The sequence below is a fragment of the Sturnus vulgaris genome, chromosome 2 (assembly GCF_052056855.1).
Source record: "Sturnus vulgaris isolate bStuVul1 chromosome 2, bStuVul1.hap1, whole genome shotgun sequence".
NCBI lineage: Eukaryota > Metazoa > Chordata > Aves > Passeriformes > Sturnidae > Sturnus > Sturnus vulgaris.
In genome coordinates, this window is record NC_142244.1 from 39,190,716 (window position 1) to 39,208,060 (window position 17,345).

Genomic DNA, 17,345 nt, shown 5'->3' on the forward strand with positions numbered 1-17,345 from the left:
TAGAACCACGTAGGACTTGCTTCCTCTTGCAGCTGAACACCAGCCCACCTTTCTGCCATACAGACCTGTTCTTCTAGCACTTTTTTATAAGGCATGCTTGAAAACTTGGGAAGCTACTGAAGAAATTATGCCATGCTTTTCTTTGCCTCCTCTTTCGTGATTTGGCATTAATATGTACAAGCAATATGAAATTTACTGATGCAAAACAAGAAAACAATATAGGCCAAGAAGTTTAAGATAATCTTGGCTTTAGAAAAGCTGTCTCATTCACAAACAAGGAGACATCTTTTTTCCTGTCAGTAGGCACTAAATTAGACCTGACTGCAAAGCATATAGACAGATCTGCATTAAGAGTGTTATTGTAAGAGTATAATTTATGAAGTTCAATGTGCAAATGAGGAAAATAACCTACTCATTAAATCAAAAAAATCTCTTATGTAAGATACCCTGCTGGGTTTAGTTGGAATAGAGTTAATTTTCCTCACAGTGTCTGGTATAGGGTTGTGTTTTGGATTTGTGCTGAAAGCAATTTATAATATAGAGATGTTGTTGTTATTGCTCAGCAGTATTTACACAGGGCCAAGGCCTTTGTGCACAGTCATGTTGGCAAGGAGGTTGGGAATGAATGGGAAGTTGAGAACAAACTCAGCAGACACCAAGTGACCCAAGGAGTATTGCAGATCATATGGCATCATGCTCAGTATATAAAGTAGGGGGAAGAAGGAGGAAGGAGAGGATGTTTGGAGTTATGGCATTTGTCTTCCCAAGTCACCATTATGCATGATAGGGCTCTGTTCTCTTGGGGATGGCTGAACATCTGCCTACCTAGGAAAAAAAGGAAAGAATTTCTTGGTTTGTTTTGCTTGTGTGAATGGCTTTTGCTTTCCTTGTTAAACTGTCTTTATCTCAACCCACGAGTTTTCTATCTCTTGCTCTTCCATTTCCCTCCCTGATTCTGTTGATGAAGGACTGAGCAAGTAGCTGCAAGGTACTTGGTTTCTGGCTGGGGTTAAACCACGACAGATACACAGATATCTCTTAAGTTTTGAGGAAACAGTTTTAAGACTGACAAGCAGTAGCCATACTATATCTAAGATCAGTATTTTCCCATACTGATGAAAAAAAGATTACAGGAAAACTATTTTGTAATATTGTCCATCTATAGATCTCTGGATGCTTTGCATCGTGAAAAATTCTGTCACAGTGGGGAAATGGTGGTACAGCTGGGATTCAATGCCAAAATCACACCCAGGGCAGGATCAGGGCTGCAAGCAGCTTCTGAAAGGAAATGCAAGTGGAGTCTGACTGAATGGACAATGTGATATTGCACACATTATATTGTTCTTGAATTGTTACAAAGAAGAAGAAATAAGCACACATAAAGTGAAAAAATTTGTTATACTTCTAGATTTTGAAATATTTAACTTTTGTTATTGTATAAAGAAGGAAATGTCCACAGCTTCAAGCATGATCTCCTCAAAAGCTGAGGATATGAATACCAGACTAACACAAAATAATTGAATCTGGATAACACAAGCACAAACCCAAAGAAATGGACTTTTTCACATGGTTATAAATTAACTTTTTTCTGAGGTTCACAGCCAGAGTAACAATTTGTCGAGGATTAAACAGACTAACTAAAAGTTAGTACAGAAGCCACAGTAGAGCCATTATTCAACATTGTCACTGCAACACACCTATTAGTATAACTTTGTTAAAGCTTTCAGTTTAGGGCTTTATGGACAGACAAACAAAAGTACTGCTAGTGCTTGACAGGCCACAGAACCTAAACCAGTGATCTCCCCAGTAGTAGTTCCATGCATATATTACAAGGGGAATACTGGAAAGGAACCTAACAAATTTAATATAGTACTGCCTCCATAAGTCTTGTCTCTCTTCTCTGCAGAGAACAGCATTGATGGATGGGTAGAAATAGCCAGATTCAGTAAGTCCATTGCTGTAGTGGAGGCTGTAGTGAGTCACTGGTTCCCTGGAGGTGCCTTGAGATAATACAGGGACAGTTTGTCACTTTAGGATAGGAGAGACCAGATGGTACAATAGCACATTTCCAGCAGTGCTCTAATCACTGTGCAAAATACTTGTTTCAAAACAGAAGTGCCATGAAGTTGCTGGGAGTACATATTCTACTGGTAGCACAGTCAAAACATCAGCATCTTGTTTTCTCTTGCCTGTTCTTCCATCCTCAATTTCTTCTTCAGAGTTTTAATACTATTTACAGATAACTATTATCTTCCTGAGGAATCATGGCTTCCATGCTTCTTTTTTTTTTTTTCCTAAGTCTCCTGACACACATAAAGCAGGCCCTTCAGTAGATTGCCTCCTTAAAACTCAATATATACATAAAGGACTTTAGAATAAGGCCAGGATTCAAAGCATCTTGTGGGATTAATCATCTGTTCTATAATACCAGAACCTTTTTGCTATACATCGAAATCCTGAGCTATCTAGGTCAGAACAGCTTTTTATGTTCTGATTTTCTGCTTAACACTGCCACCACAGTACAGCTGTGAGGATTTAAATTCCTATTTTACAAAGTGAAGATGCAGTTATCAGTGCAAGTGAACAGGGCAGATGAGTTGTTCCAGTACGACTGCACCATCTCTAAGCTCTTGCAAATAGTGTTTGACAGTGCTTAAAAGACTATACACAACTAAAAACCTGGAAGTTAGAAAGGGAGTTTCCTAGAAAATTTCCTTAATCCTGAAAGAGTACATTTTGACTCATTGTTGTCTGACTTAGGCACACAGACTGGATTTAATGATGGGACTACTGTTGGACAAGAGGGAGCAAAGAACTATGATTCAAAAGAAAACAAAGTCTGGCACCACTTTGTAACCACACACAGTTCATTAGTTTGAGTAGACATAAATATCACACAAATCCAGGGAAACTGAAGTTTCTTAAAGTTGGGCTATCCTGAGGTACACATTCAACATGGTGTCTCCATGCTCTTCAGGGAAATACTTATGTCCAATTGTGACTGAGAAAATGACTGTACATGATAGAATTTCTTCATCATCTTTCTTTGAATTTAAAAATATCCAAGATATTCAATGAAATTCCTTGCAACAAATGGTGTTAAATTGTTCTTGCTAAGAATGTCAACATGAGGAAAAAGTAAAGCAAAAGATCTCTTTGCAATGTTTAGATATTGTTATTGATGTTGTCATGTAACATATTTGTTTTTGGCAGGCCACACATCACTCATTCATTGCAGTCATTTCAACACAAGAAACCGATTGGAACAGGGTCGGATACACTCTACTGCACCTTTAAAAGCAAAAAGAAATCCTTTCAAAGAAGTCTGAGATAAGTCTTTTAGAAAGAATTTGGCCAGAAGAATTCAGACTTAACATTTTTCTTCAAAATTCAGCTATTTGTAAAAATAGAAACGTTTAGCAGAAGACAGCCTTGCTCATGCTAAAAAAGCTCTGAAAACAAATTTCCATTTGAAATTTTCTTAGGTTTCTGCCAGTTTGTGCCTGAGTTCTCCTACTAGCTCACAGTGCCCTTCCTTAGACTTTTAGTCTGAAGAATTTGAAAATTTGTGTCTCCAGAAACAGACTGCTGTGTAGGTGGCTGTCCTTCTTGCTTGCTTGCTTTTGGGGAGAATGCTGACTTTATAGGTTTGCAAATAGAACGAAGAAAAAAATCAAGTTTGAAATTGCAGAAATTTTTTGAAATGTCAAAATATTTTGACCAATAAGTTTAAATTTTCCAACCCATTTCTACTAGGAAGTTAATGATTTCCTTTCAGTTTACATTAGTGGGAGAAGACAAAATTTAAATAAGTGTATAGGATAAAAATTTTCCCTCTAGTCATCTGTTTATATGGCACCATAACAAAGATGTTAAACCTTCCAGTAATATGGACATGAAGGGTTATGTCAAACAATACTGGAGCAAAAGCAGTGAATGAGACAGGAAATGCATCAAAATATAGGGAATAAATATACTTTGAATACTATCATACCTGCTGTTCATCCTCTGAAAATTTCAGTAGGCAGAAACCCAGGAAAACCCCCACCTCATGACTGTTTCCAATGAGCATTTCTACGGATGCATGTGTCATAGAAAAACTTGTCTTTTGCTCCACAGAGTATGTATGCATATTTATGCATGTTACCAGCAAAATAAGCTCTGTTTAAATTCAATTTGTCTTAGAGCAGCACAGTATGGATTGATAGCTTAGTGTGTTATGAAAGTGGAAAGGTTTCATTTGGAATATGTGTAAGCAGGATTTTAATATTTCTGATTTAAAAAATCCCGGATGCATCAGTACAGTATTTCTGATATTGGTTTAGCTCTCATAATAAAAGAACTAAGTCTGCTATGATTTTTTATAGGTCAACCAAACACATAGACTTAAACACTCGCATCAAGAGAGAAATAGGCTGTGGTAGACATGATGGTCTACAAACATAAAGATCTGTTTTCAATAATAATACTTTTAAATGGTACAGATGAAAATGCAAATTCATGCAGGAAGCTTTTACTCCTGAAAGTCCACGTCTTTGACTTGAAATACCATAAAATTGCACATTTAAAAAAAATCTATCTTTGCAAAACAAGCACAGGAGTCAGGAATTGTAAAACTAGGGCTATGAGATCTTAGCTCTGTTGTCAAGTCTGCACATATCTCCTACGTACTGTTAGCCTCTGTGCTATTAAACAGCTCGACAAATGTCAACATTACCTTCCTGGCGAGTCACCATTCTCATCAAACAGGATCATGTCCCCAGAGACCCCGGTAAAGTTGGTCTTCATGAGGGATTCCAGGAGTTTGCGGCCATCGATGGGTTTCATGGCATCACAGAGGCCCACGTAGCCCGGGCACAGGGACAGCTGCATGTTGTGGAGCCCATAGGCCATGGAGTAAATTGCATTGATTACAAAGCCCATCTTGGAGTCCTGAACATGCTGCGTCCTCAGAGTCATCTGGCCTGTCAGGGAACAAGCAGAGGGGTTAGTGAATAGGGCTGGGATACAGATCTTCAGACATCTGCTGGTGGCTTAATTATTAACAGTGGGAAAAGTATTTTAAGTGTCTTAAACAGCTCATAAAAGGTAACTTTTTTGATACGCAAACTGACCACGTTGGAATAAAAACAAAGAAATGAAAGTAGAGTTTCTCTTTAAATATTATCCAGATGACACATTTCTCTCTGCAGTTCATCAGCTTACCTCACATTTGTTGGTTTTAGAGAACTGCTCTTTCATGTATATTTTTAAAACAAACACCACGGACATTATAATACAATATTTTAGGTAACCCAGAAACTTCTTTCCACCTGCATAAATCTCTTCAAACCTTCAGAAATATTAGTTGAAGTGTAAATGCTAATAAGAAGTTTATTCTCTAGAAACCTTTTTAAAAGGTTCTACTTCTGGAAAATCAGTGAAGTCTGTTGCCCCATCAGAGAACTGTGGATGCCCCATCCACAGCAGCATTCAAGGCCAGGTTGGGTGGGGGCTCTGAGCAACCTGGTTTAGTGGAAGGTGTCCCTGATCATGGCAGAAGAATTGGAACTACTTTAGCTTTAAGGTCTCTTCCAATCCAAGCCACTCTATAATTCTATGAATACATTTTTGATTCAGAGACATGGAACTAATCCTGTGCAAGCAGACTGACCTAGGCACTACCCCTTTACTGTACCAAAAGTTCTGCCCAATAATTCTCCTACATCTCTTGCTCCTTCTCTTTATGAAGTGAGGATAACAATGTTATAGAGATGAATAAAATATCTGTGAAGGGTTTGACAGTGTGGGTTAGGCAATGACTATGTTTAGCCAGAATTGGTGAATCTTAAATTTTTTGGCTTTTAAAACATGTTGTTTGCATTTCTATGCCCTCTTTATGCTTCTGTGAAATGCACAGAAAAAAATTCATTTGGCAGCACCTCGAAGACCTTTATTCTTTATAACACACTGTTATTGCTAACACAGATTTCCTCTGTTGACAGCACCAGGCAAACTAAGGAAGGGTAGGTTGGAGTTTTTCTTCCCAGCAGCACTCTGGCCACAAGATCTTTAACACTGGGGAAGTGAGAAGAGTCAGAGATATCCAGTGGTGCTGGATATTTTTCTGACACCTAGAAAGATTTGTCTCTGGAACCAGGACAAAGAGCTCTATTAGAATATTTACTCTGCTTTTATCAACCAAGCAGCAACCCCAGGTGCCAGGGAGTCCCTTGTGTGTGCTGTCCAGAGCAAAGGGAATGCAAATAACCTGCCCACTCTTGAGAGTCTGCCTGCAATGAAGGTATTGGTGAGGGGCAGGGATGGTGCTCACACCTGCCCATCTGAGCTGCAGAGGAGGCACAATCTGAGAAGTATTTTATACCATGAGAACATTGAGGCACACACAACTTTTGTCTTTAAAGAAATGAGGATTAATATATGACTCTCAGGGTAGCACTCATCTAGTTTAACAATATCCATCCAGAAGACAAGAACACATTCTGATGTGTAGGCACCTTTGGTGGAAAAGGGTAGAATCTCCAGCTGGTGATCATAAAACAGCTATCTTTTCTATCACAAAACAGGTAGGACTACACACAAGCATACTATTCAGTGGTGAACAACATCACCCCACAGTTCTAATCACTAGAATCTATTGCAGCACTGGAAACATCAGGAAAGATAGTAAAACACGTAGTTTGAACTGAAAAACACTGTGTAGAGGTCAGAAAGTAAATGAAAGAACTGAGACATTCCTTTTTCCCCTCCTATTTTACATGGAAGCTGGCACCATCATTTCCAGTCAACCTCAGGAGCAGTGATTATTAACATTTTGGAAGGATAAACAATATGACCGTGAAGTATCTTAATGGAAAAAAAAAAAATCTTGGAAAAAGCACACAGTGCTGCTCATCTGTTCTGTTCTACCAAGGTATTGCTTTTTCCTAATTAAAAATAATAAGCATAAAACCTACAACAGTGGAGTACACATAAAACCCATATTAATTGATATTAAGTGGAAAATTGAACAAGCATATTGCACTGCAATACATAAAGCTTGTTTTAACCAATTATTCACCCACAAAATTAGCAGCTCACACACGGTGCAGTTAATTATAGTAGCCATTAGAATGAATGAGATTTGCATTGGCAGTAGTATTTATCATAAAACAATATTTGAGCTGCTTTATTGCATATGATTGCTTAAAAATCTAATAACTTACTTCTTAATTCTTACTCTCCACTGGGCTTTATGCTTCAATTTTATGAAATTATTATTCTGATTTTCTTTAAACACTGAACCTCATCCTGTTCACCTGATGATTTATAACGAGGCTGCTTAGCTCTTCCTAGAAGCTGCTGGCAATTGTCAATGGAGTTGTGAGGGATTTAGCTGTTGTGAGAATTTTAATATACTTCCTGCAGCTGGAGAACATATTTACTTGAGATATTAATTGCCTCACTTTGCTATATAGGGGCAAATTCAACCTGCCAAGGTCAGTTTATAGTACCACAAGATTCTGTATTTAAGGGAAAATCATAAAAACTGAGACAAAATAATTTTTTGTTCTCTTTAGTGTATTGTAATAAAACCTCAAAAAATACCAGCATTAAAAAAAAACCATTCAAAACCAAAGCTGAAAGTTATTTTCAACCCTTTTCACAAAGTATTTTGGCATGTCAGACTTGAAACATATAAATAACCCTTACTTAACTCAGTAACCCTAGCAGTGGTTTCCAGGGAAGGCTGAATACACAAGCTAAAAGGTAATCTCTCACTCAAAAACAACAACAACAACAAAGAGGTAAAAATGTTTTAAATCTATCTCTGCAACAATTATGATTTAGGTAGCCTTAAACACATTATTCACTTAAGAGTTCTTGCATATTGTTCTTGATGGAAGTCTAGCATATATTCTTATATTCTCACTGTTATTACTCATCCATGAGTGCTGTCTTCAGTCAAGAACCTTTCCTGGCACGAGGTGATCATGACATGGAAAGGTGATGTGGATGAATTTAATTGGGATGGCAGTGTTAGGAATATATCAACCTATTTATGAATCTATGCTGAAGTTTTCCAAAGGGCACACAGTGATAGGACAAAAGGGGAATGGCTTTAAATAGAAAGAGGTCAAGTTCAGAGGAAGATATTGAAGGTGGTAAGTCACTGGAACAAGTTACCCAGAAAAACTATGAATGCTCCATCCCTGGAAGTATTCAAGCCAGGTTGGAGGGGCTTTGGTCTGGTGGAAAATGTCCCTGCCCATGGCAGGGGGACTAAAACTACTTGATCTTTATGGCCCTTTCCTTTCCAATCCAAACCATTCCATTCTATGATTCTATTGTATGATTAATTGCATGGAGATGGCTCAGCACTAAACTCCTCATCCAAATATGTTCTTTTCTGTTGTCAAGTCTCCAAAGCACACAAATATGTAGATGATGAAAAAGAAACATGTTTTTTCACCAAGAAAGTGATTCCAACTAGCCACGGGTCATTTCTTGGATCTATTTAGAAACAATTAGTGTACTTATGGGCAGTGATCCAGGAAAGCACTTATGGATGCTGTTAGTCCCTGTGCATGGTGAGCCAGCTCTGGACTGCTTCCCATGCTCCAAAGCGACTCCTGCAGCTCCCAGAACTGGTGGGACTGGTGGTCCTGGCTACTAGTGAGATTAATAAAATAGTTCTTCCAAGACTGAGCTCCTCCTTCCAAATATGGAAAAACAAACCAAACAAAACCCACATCTTTGCAGCAAATTCTGAAATTAATCTGTTGTTTCTAGCACTGAGCATGAAAACAAGCATTTTTCAATAGATTTCATTACTTTACAGATTTTTGATGCAAAACTTGTCATTCCTGGTTTTTTTTTCCCAGGTTTTTACTCTCAAGGAAGATGAAATGTGAAATCCAATTTTTTCTGCTTGCCAGCTTGTGATACTACAAAGCCTCATCAAGCAAGAATGTTAAAGAGTGCAAAATTACCATGGTTCAATATGATTTTTATGCTTTCTAACTTTTCCAAAGATGGCAATACTTTGCATTTTAAATAGTGAATAAAGGGTAAAAGAAATAGTGAAAATGCTTTACATTCCCGGCAATCCCTCAACCTCCTTATTTCATTCCCTGAGGAGAAATAAGAGAACAAAATATAAGACACAATATGGGAGAATATTTTTTTTTCAAAGCGAAGAGCAGTTTGTTTGCTGAACACTGAAATGAAGGGAAATTGTTAGTGCTTATTTACTATTATTAACTATTATTATTATTATAAAAATTATCAGTGATCAAAAGGTTGTTTATGACAAAGTCATAAGAGACATCACAATGGAAACCACAGGCACATCCTATAGCCTCCAATTATTTCATAGTGTTTTCCCATGATTATATCACAATTTAGTTTCCATATAATTTCCATAAATATATGACGAAAAACTTCAGTGATTCTTTGTGCTAAGTTTTGTTTTGGTGGACAAGAGGCTGACAGAAATGAGTTCTAGTTTTGCTGACAGATATGTTCTACATTCACTTTCTGCTCACTGTACTTGAAGTCCATCAACCGATGTGTTTTCCTATATTTTCTTTCCTTTGCCTTAGTGAATTTCTTAGGAAAAATCAGGACAGCAGGGTCATCTTTCCTACAAAACCATGGTAGTGTCTGTCTTCTGCAGGATATAGTGTGTGGTTTCCTAACTCTGCCAGCATGTCCATATTGTCCCCGTTCTGCTCCTTGGGAACATGTGTGACTTTTCCTGGATGTGTATGTTCTGGATGACATGCCATCAAGTCAGTCACCCCAGAAACATGCATATCTCTCCACTGAAGAAATGTGTGGTATTTTATAAAACAGACGAAAGGTTGTACATAAGAATCATATTGTTCATATCTTATTTGTCATTGTTTAAAAATATAGAAAGAGACTGATTTTGGAACCTTTTCCGAAGTCTGTTATCAGAGCTTTCTATCAATGTGAAATGATGAAGTAACTTTGAGTTCTGTGTTATTTGTAAGGTTCCTGGTGTATTTTTCTTCTACAAATAAATTCCAGTGGTTTATTTATTTATTTCCCCCCCTATTTTAGTTTACTACAGGCTATGAGACTGAAGAAAAGAGGTAGCTCTATGGGAAATGTCATTTTGATGCTGAGGCAAAGCATATAACATAAAACTGAAATAATGTGAAGGTAAATTAAAAGCTTGAAAGAAAGATTTTCAGTGTTACTGAGATAAGAAAACCCATTCCAATGCTGCTATGGAACACTTGAAATTTGACAAGGAAGTACCTTCCAGTGCAATTCCCTCACCCAATGCTTTTGACGAGTTGTAATTTTCACTCTTCTTAACTGAAAGCCAGCATCAGCACTGTTACATTTTACATGTTGACGGGCACCAAAGTGTTGAGAATGACCAAGAGACCAAATCCAATGTATTGAAATCCAGAGACGACTTTCAAAAGGTTATTTTAGAGTAGTTAGTTGACTTTGGTGTTTCACATCTATTTAAACCTCCATAGCCTTGGCATTCTGAGAGTGCTCACAAATCTGATGAGAGCTGGACCTTTATCCCTGGGTGCCCACAAAACAGTGGCAGTCTGGCTTCTCTTGCCAAGTTCAGTATAATCAGCAAAAAAGAATAACAGCAACAGGTGGTCCTGGAAGGTAACTAAATAGATACCTATTTCTCCATATAATTTTCTTGACAGTATTATTCTTTCTCTACAGAATTCAGTTTCTTTGGTCACAAATTGCAGAAATGCTCAACTGCTATAGGTGCAAAATCGCATGAAACAGTGGCATAAAACTCTCTGTACTTGCAAACATGCTTATATGAAGTATTTTAATCTATATAGGAAGTTGAACTGCTGAGAGAAAAGAATGGCAGGAGCTGCTCCAATGGAAACATCTAATATAAAATGTATATAATCTGAATAAATTTAATTATCATTTAATTTTTGAGGCTAGAGAGACATGGTCCAGATAGTTTCCAAGGCTCAGAAAGGCATTTGGAAAAGGAATTGTAATGTAAAGAAGAAAGTCACATTAGGTGTATCATCACATACATCTAATATATTGAAGGAAGAAGTCAGGAACCTAAAGGGAAGGAAAAACAAATGTAGTTTTGTAGGCAGATTTTGGAGGAGTTTGATAAATTCTGTAACAACAATGAGAAGATTCAAGCTATTAAAGTGTTTGAGTTACAGATGTGTTAAATTCAAGATCAATTTATATAAAAAAGACTTTCAAAAATATAAGCCAGAGCACAGATCAGTTTTTAGTGTCATACTGCTTCTTACTCTGAATCAAAAAAATAGTAACACATCTGTGTGGGCTCCTGGCTCAGATTATATCAGGCTGCTAGAAGATTCAGATCTGGATTTATGCCTTAGCTGATTTGCCTTTGGAAATTTCTGGATCTGACCCAGCATCACTGTAAAAGTAGTAATAACAGTATTTGAGTTCCAGATCTGAAATGTGGGGGATAAAAATGAGGACTGGACCATAATTCAGCTTGCCAATGCCCAAGCATGAGTATCAAACGGAATGACACACAGGATTTATTCAGAAGAATTAATATGCTTTCTAATTCACTGTTTAAAAAACAGAAATTAATTTTAACTAGATTTGTTCTGCTTTTATTTGCAATATAAAAATAAAAGTATAGACATGCTAAGTGTGAGGAATATGATGTTTAAATGTGACACATTCCTTGAAATATGGGAAATACTCTTCTGTTCTGACAGGACTTACGTTTTGTTAGCTGAGTTCTGATTAAACCAATTTTGGCATTAGAGTTTACATTTAATCAACAGATTTGCATGTTGCAGTGCAAAAGACTGGACAGTCATGTTTTATTCCTTCATTCTATCTGGAAACCCAAAACGGCCATTTGTTAAATCAAATTTCTGTTCATCTGAAACAGTGGACCTTCTGTGTGTCCTTTGGTGCTCATTAAAATAGATGGAACTGGGTGAGATTCAGCAAACAGGTAAATATTTTTTGTGCTTTATTTTATGTGCACATTTGTACCTTAAGCTGAAGAACTTTTCTTGTACTTATCCCAAATTTCCCTAATCTCCCTTTCTGCTAATAAACTCATTCATTCTTAATCCTCTTCTAAATTGCTTGGAGATATATTGGTCATCTTCTTTTATAAGAGTTTTTACACCCTTGAAAAAAGCACTTTTATCTCAGAGAAACCACATGGTTAAATCATGAATGGAATTTGGGATTTTTGCATCCTTCTAAGTTGCATTTAAAATGCTGCTGCAAATCTCCTTTTCCTGGGAGCCGTAACCAGGACATCTGTACATCTCTGTGTATTCTTCTTCCCTATAAACCCTGTCACTGGGTCCTTGCTCCCAGCCATGTCAGACCTAAGCTGCTATCCTCACTTTCAGTGCCCTCTATGTCTTGTTTGTGGCTGACCTTTGTCTGTGATGACCCAGCCCCCATAATTTCCCTTTTTATTTCTATTTCACTGCTTTGAACCACAGTATTTAATGTCAGGACCCTGCTGTAAGTACCTGCACAAGTGACCTCTCACCTCCCTCCAGATTCTTGTTCCCACTGTTCCTTTACATGATACTGCTATTTTTTTCTAAAGTTGGTAACCTCTGCCAATCAAAGTATGATACTGCACTGCTTCAGCAGCATCAGCCTCTATTTATTTACTCTTTATTGTCTGTGACGTAGATCACAGATACCTGGGATGTGTATTCTAGTATTACTCTGTGTTTGAATATCACCATAAATAATGCTCTTCCTTCCATGCCTCCAGCTTTTGCACAGCATGAGAAAAATAATATCACTTAACAGTGCAGGCAAAATAAATAATTTAACAGATTGGTAAATGTAATAAATACTCTTCTGCTCCTGGTGACTTGGAGGAGTTGTCGTTTTCTAGCAGTATTGTCCATCGACCCAGAGCTTCACCACATAATTAATTCATGTTGGGTTTTGTTTCTGCTTGGTGTTAAGATGTGTGTTTTAAAACACCCTTACCAAGATGAAAAGGTACTAGGAATTAGAGGTCTGGTGGGAACTCTGTCTGAAAGAAAGCAATCACATAAATGTCTCGTCTTCAAAGGTCTAAAGGCAATGAATACAAGAGGATTAGATTAGCCTTCTGAGACCTGAACCTGGTCATTGAAGAGAGTTACTCGTCTGTTACTCAGCTTGCAGACCTAGTTATGAACTTCTACCAATTATGGTCTTAGACATTAAAACAATCTCTGACTGGTTGAAACCAACCCCAAATCTTATGCAATCCCAAGTGTTTGAAGGCCATTAAATGTCTCTTTTTATACATGCATTTTAAATTCTTTGTTCTGACTCCTGTTCTTCACAGGTGGCTTGTAGCAGCTCTCCCGTGGCATGGAACTGATTACACTGAAACCAAGTCAGATAAGTCTGTGAACTTCTCACTTTCTGGAGTGCTCCAGCTGGGCAGAAAATCAATGTTCTTAACAACGACAGCAGTGATACCCATTTGGATTAAGCAAGTATGTTCTAATCTGCAAATGAAAAATGAGCTGGATGCTGAAATTTTCATCTCAGTGTGAACTAAGTGTATGTGAAGGGATGGAAACTTTTTTAGTGCTTAATAGAAATGAATGGAGAAAAATTATATTTGTTCGGCTGATTGAATAATTTTATTATACATATCTTACTGAATCTTGTATTCTTTAATAACAATATCTGCCCTGAAACTGACTATGAAGAGCTTATGTTAAAATGTGAGAAAAATACTCACAAGTCATTGGTGATGATTACAATGATTTATGGCTTCATGTACTTTCTGTCACAGACATAAGCATAGCCTAATATTCTAGGCAGTATTCATCAAAGCAAATGCAGAGATTTTTACAGCTAAATTTGTAGCTGGAGCATAGGTGAAGTCAGTTATTACTTATATTTCATCCATATCTTCCTGTGTTTATTTTCTTATTGAATAAACTTGATTATACTGTTAACCATTCTTTATGTTTTTATGACAACACAACTGGATTAGAGAGAACAATTAATTTTGTTTCCCACTAATATAATGGTTATTGCCTTTTATATAGACACACTCATTTAATAATGACCTTGCCTATTAACATCAGCTCTATGTTTATCTTTTCATCACCATTCCAAGAAGTAAAGAATTGCTTGACTTTTGATGTAAAATATAGGTTTTGATTTCTCTCCAGCATTTCTCAGTAAATTTAATCTCATTAATTCATTAATCTCTTGATTTTTTTTAGTGTGTTTGAGTTTATTTATACATATTATATATATATATATATACACATATATATATAATGCAGCTTCTGGAGAAGACCATGTATTTAGTTAGATAAACTAGAGGACATAGTCCTGTTTTCTTACCAGGTGAAATCAGAACCAAAACTAATTCCTCATCATGCAGAAATTCTTAGGACAGTCTATGAAATGTTTGTGACCACTGAGGGCAAGTATCGCCTTTACAATTGTGAAGTCTGAACTGAGGGAATTTAGGACTCAAAATTTTGAGTGTTTGAAATAAACAAATAGTAGTATAAGAATTGAAAAGACATAATTTTCAAATTCATATGGGTGATAGGAAATGAGGCAGAAACAGCAACTACCATGTCAGTTTCAAATATTCATGGTAATTTTGATTTTAAAGTCACAGGATCAAAATCTCTCACTCATGTAATTCTCAGTGAATATATTTATATCTTTCTTGATGGCTAACCCACAGAGTTGAGTAACTTCAAATTTCTTCACTTTGTCATACACCCTTGCCTAGTTTTGGAGCTATTTTGAGAAAAAAAGCATATGTGTCTTAGCACTTAATGACACAAAAAAATGCCATTAAGTAACTATGTGTGTCATCTTTCAGGCCAAAATTTGAATTTCCTTTATATGAATTTTGACAGATAGTCTAGATAAAAATCAAAACTATAAACCCAAGTAATATGATGACTAACAACTTCCTATGTGAAAGCCCTAACTAAATGCACACTTTTAACTGACTGCTGAGCATAATGTCGTTAACCTGGGAAATTCCACAACTGAATTAACATTTTTTGCCCTGCAGCAACAGGAAAGAATTAAAGCTTTTATATTCTCGTTTTCATTCTTTTACTGTACGCATCATGGTTCAGCAATGAATACTATAGTAAAACTGAAGAAAAGGAAATTAGAGCAATCTATTTGGAAAAAAACTTTTTTTTCTCTATTCATGTTTTGTAAATGAGAAGATTTGGATTTTAGCACCTTATTTTGTGTCTTTGACATTCTCAGGTTTTAAGAACCTATTTGATCTGTAGTTCTTTGTGAGAAAGATTCCAGCCATGAGTGCTGTTCACATATCCATGACTGGGCGAATTTGTGTATAAAATAACATCTCCTTGCACCCCCGTGATAATTTTTCTGAGGTGGTAAATTTTATTTTAGGTGTTATAAAAGACTGTCTAAGCACTTATATTTCATGGCTCCCAATCTTTCACATAAATTAGGTTCTCACAGTGCTGGTAAAAGATAAGTTTAAAAAGAAACCAACAAAAGTCAAATTGAAATGTTTTTTACATGGCATACTGATAGAAACCAGGTCTTTATTAGCCTGCATCCAGCTATGCCCACGGCATTGGCATCTCAGAAAACAGGTCTATATTATCATGGGGAAATCAATGAAGTTTGCTGCTCAATATGCAGTACCTGTCAATAGTGCAAATAAAACCTGTCTCAGACTGTGTTAGAAGGGTAACAGAACAAAAATAATGGGGAAAAGTCAATTGAATGTGAAAGGTGTACACTGAGATTTTGGGATTCCTAGATTCAATTTACATCTCACTCACAAACCTCCTCTGCAACCTTGTCCAAATCAAAAGAAAGATTTTAAGATCATTAAATAGGATTTGGGTAGGGGTTTGTGTTGTGTAAATCTAAAACGCTGATCCCTTAAGACATTTCTTGGTCTCATGGGTGGGTGGAAGATATTGACATTTTTAGGAGGGAAAAACCCTTAGGGTTTAGAGCTGTGGTTGAACTAATGCCCAGCACAGCACCACCTTATCCCCTACACTGCCAGAAGACCCATTGTGGTAGTGATATCACAAGGGTCAGAAATAGTTAAAAATTTGCCCAGAGAGTTACAGAAAATGAGAAAGGGCTTGTGAAACAGACCTCCTAGCCTTAGAGGAAGGACCCTGAATAGAGGACCCCTGCCAGGTGGTCTGGGATCTTCTTGCTGAGGCACTGAGTGTGTGGTTCCTGCTGTGTTTCTGGTCATTTGACTGCTGTCACAGGTCCCCACGCACTTTGGAATGCAAGGCATGGGTGCCAGTTTACAGCCTAGACAACATTAGTACTGCTTGGCATCTCATGAAATAAACAGCAATTAACAAAAATAATAAATAATAAACAACTCCCAACAAAACCCCAGAAAAATGTACCACATAGTGCAGAAATGACAAAATGTTGTGGGAATTTTTGCTAAAATTAGTACAATTGAATGAAAATAATCAGCTCAAAATGGTGTATCCTGAAATGACTCATGGCTGAAAGAAAACCCAATGTCATCTTTCAAATCACCTACTGTTTTATATGAAGTTCATAAATAATCATCACTGCCATAAGGGCTTCAGATAACTTTGCTCTATCTGTTTCTTTAGAAATCTGAACACTTTAAAAATTTTGCTTTTCGTAATTTTGAAAACAGCAAGTATTGCAATTACAGCTTCTTTCCCTTCCAATACAATTCATTATTTCACCAGACCATGCTGCATCAGACCAGATCTTCATTCACATTGTTTCATCCAGCAGAAGTAATAAATTCACTTACTCGTGCAAGTCTTGTTGTATTTAGGGTTCTCTTGAGGAAACCCTTCCAACCGGCACTGGAACCTGTGCTGCCAAAATTCCTGAAACCATGGATTCCGATGATTGGTTTCTGGCCGAAGCTGAAGGTAGTAATCATCAAACCATTTCACATCTGGAGACTGCAGCTTGATTGTTATCCCACCAACAGCTTCGTTCTGGTACCCTTCTGTCACGTCATACCTGTCTGCCCAGCCGTCACTACAGGGGAAAAGGAGAGGGACACAACAATGACCACTCCAAGGAACCAAAAAAGGGCTTCCTTAACATTGAAAATCAGAGCCTAAGAGCACACACACTAGCAGTTGTGGTTCTGAGTGGGGATTTGCAAAGCACCTGTTATTCTTCTAGAGGAAGAATTCAGTGTTTTACTTACATTTGCTTGACATCGGCACGTTCTACTTAAATTATCTCTTCTACGTCCTCCAATCAGGTAATTGAAAAAATGTTAAAAATCATAGACCCTGAAATTTGCTGTGCATAAATGCATTTCTGCATCAATTAACCTCATTGAG

The 17,345-nt window shown here is 37.0% G+C and overlaps 1 protein-coding gene across 6 annotated transcripts in view; it reads right to left on the minus strand.

The window, feature by feature from the left end:
• The window catches only part of GRM5 (glutamate metabotropic receptor 5), a 247,122-nt gene that overhangs the window by 45,555 nt on the left and 184,222 nt on the right, over positions 1 to 17,345 (minus strand). For all 6 annotated transcript variants that reach the window (XM_088159342.1, XM_088159343.1, XM_088159344.1 and 3 more), the window contains 2 exons: positions 16,796 to 17,031; positions 4,718 to 4,964 (listed from right to left, as the gene is read on the minus strand). In XM_088159342.1, the coding sequence (XP_088015468.1) occupies positions 4,718 to 4,964; positions 16,796 to 17,031 (483 nt within the window). The remainder of the gene's footprint in view (positions 1 to 4,717; positions 4,965 to 16,795; positions 17,032 to 17,345) is intronic.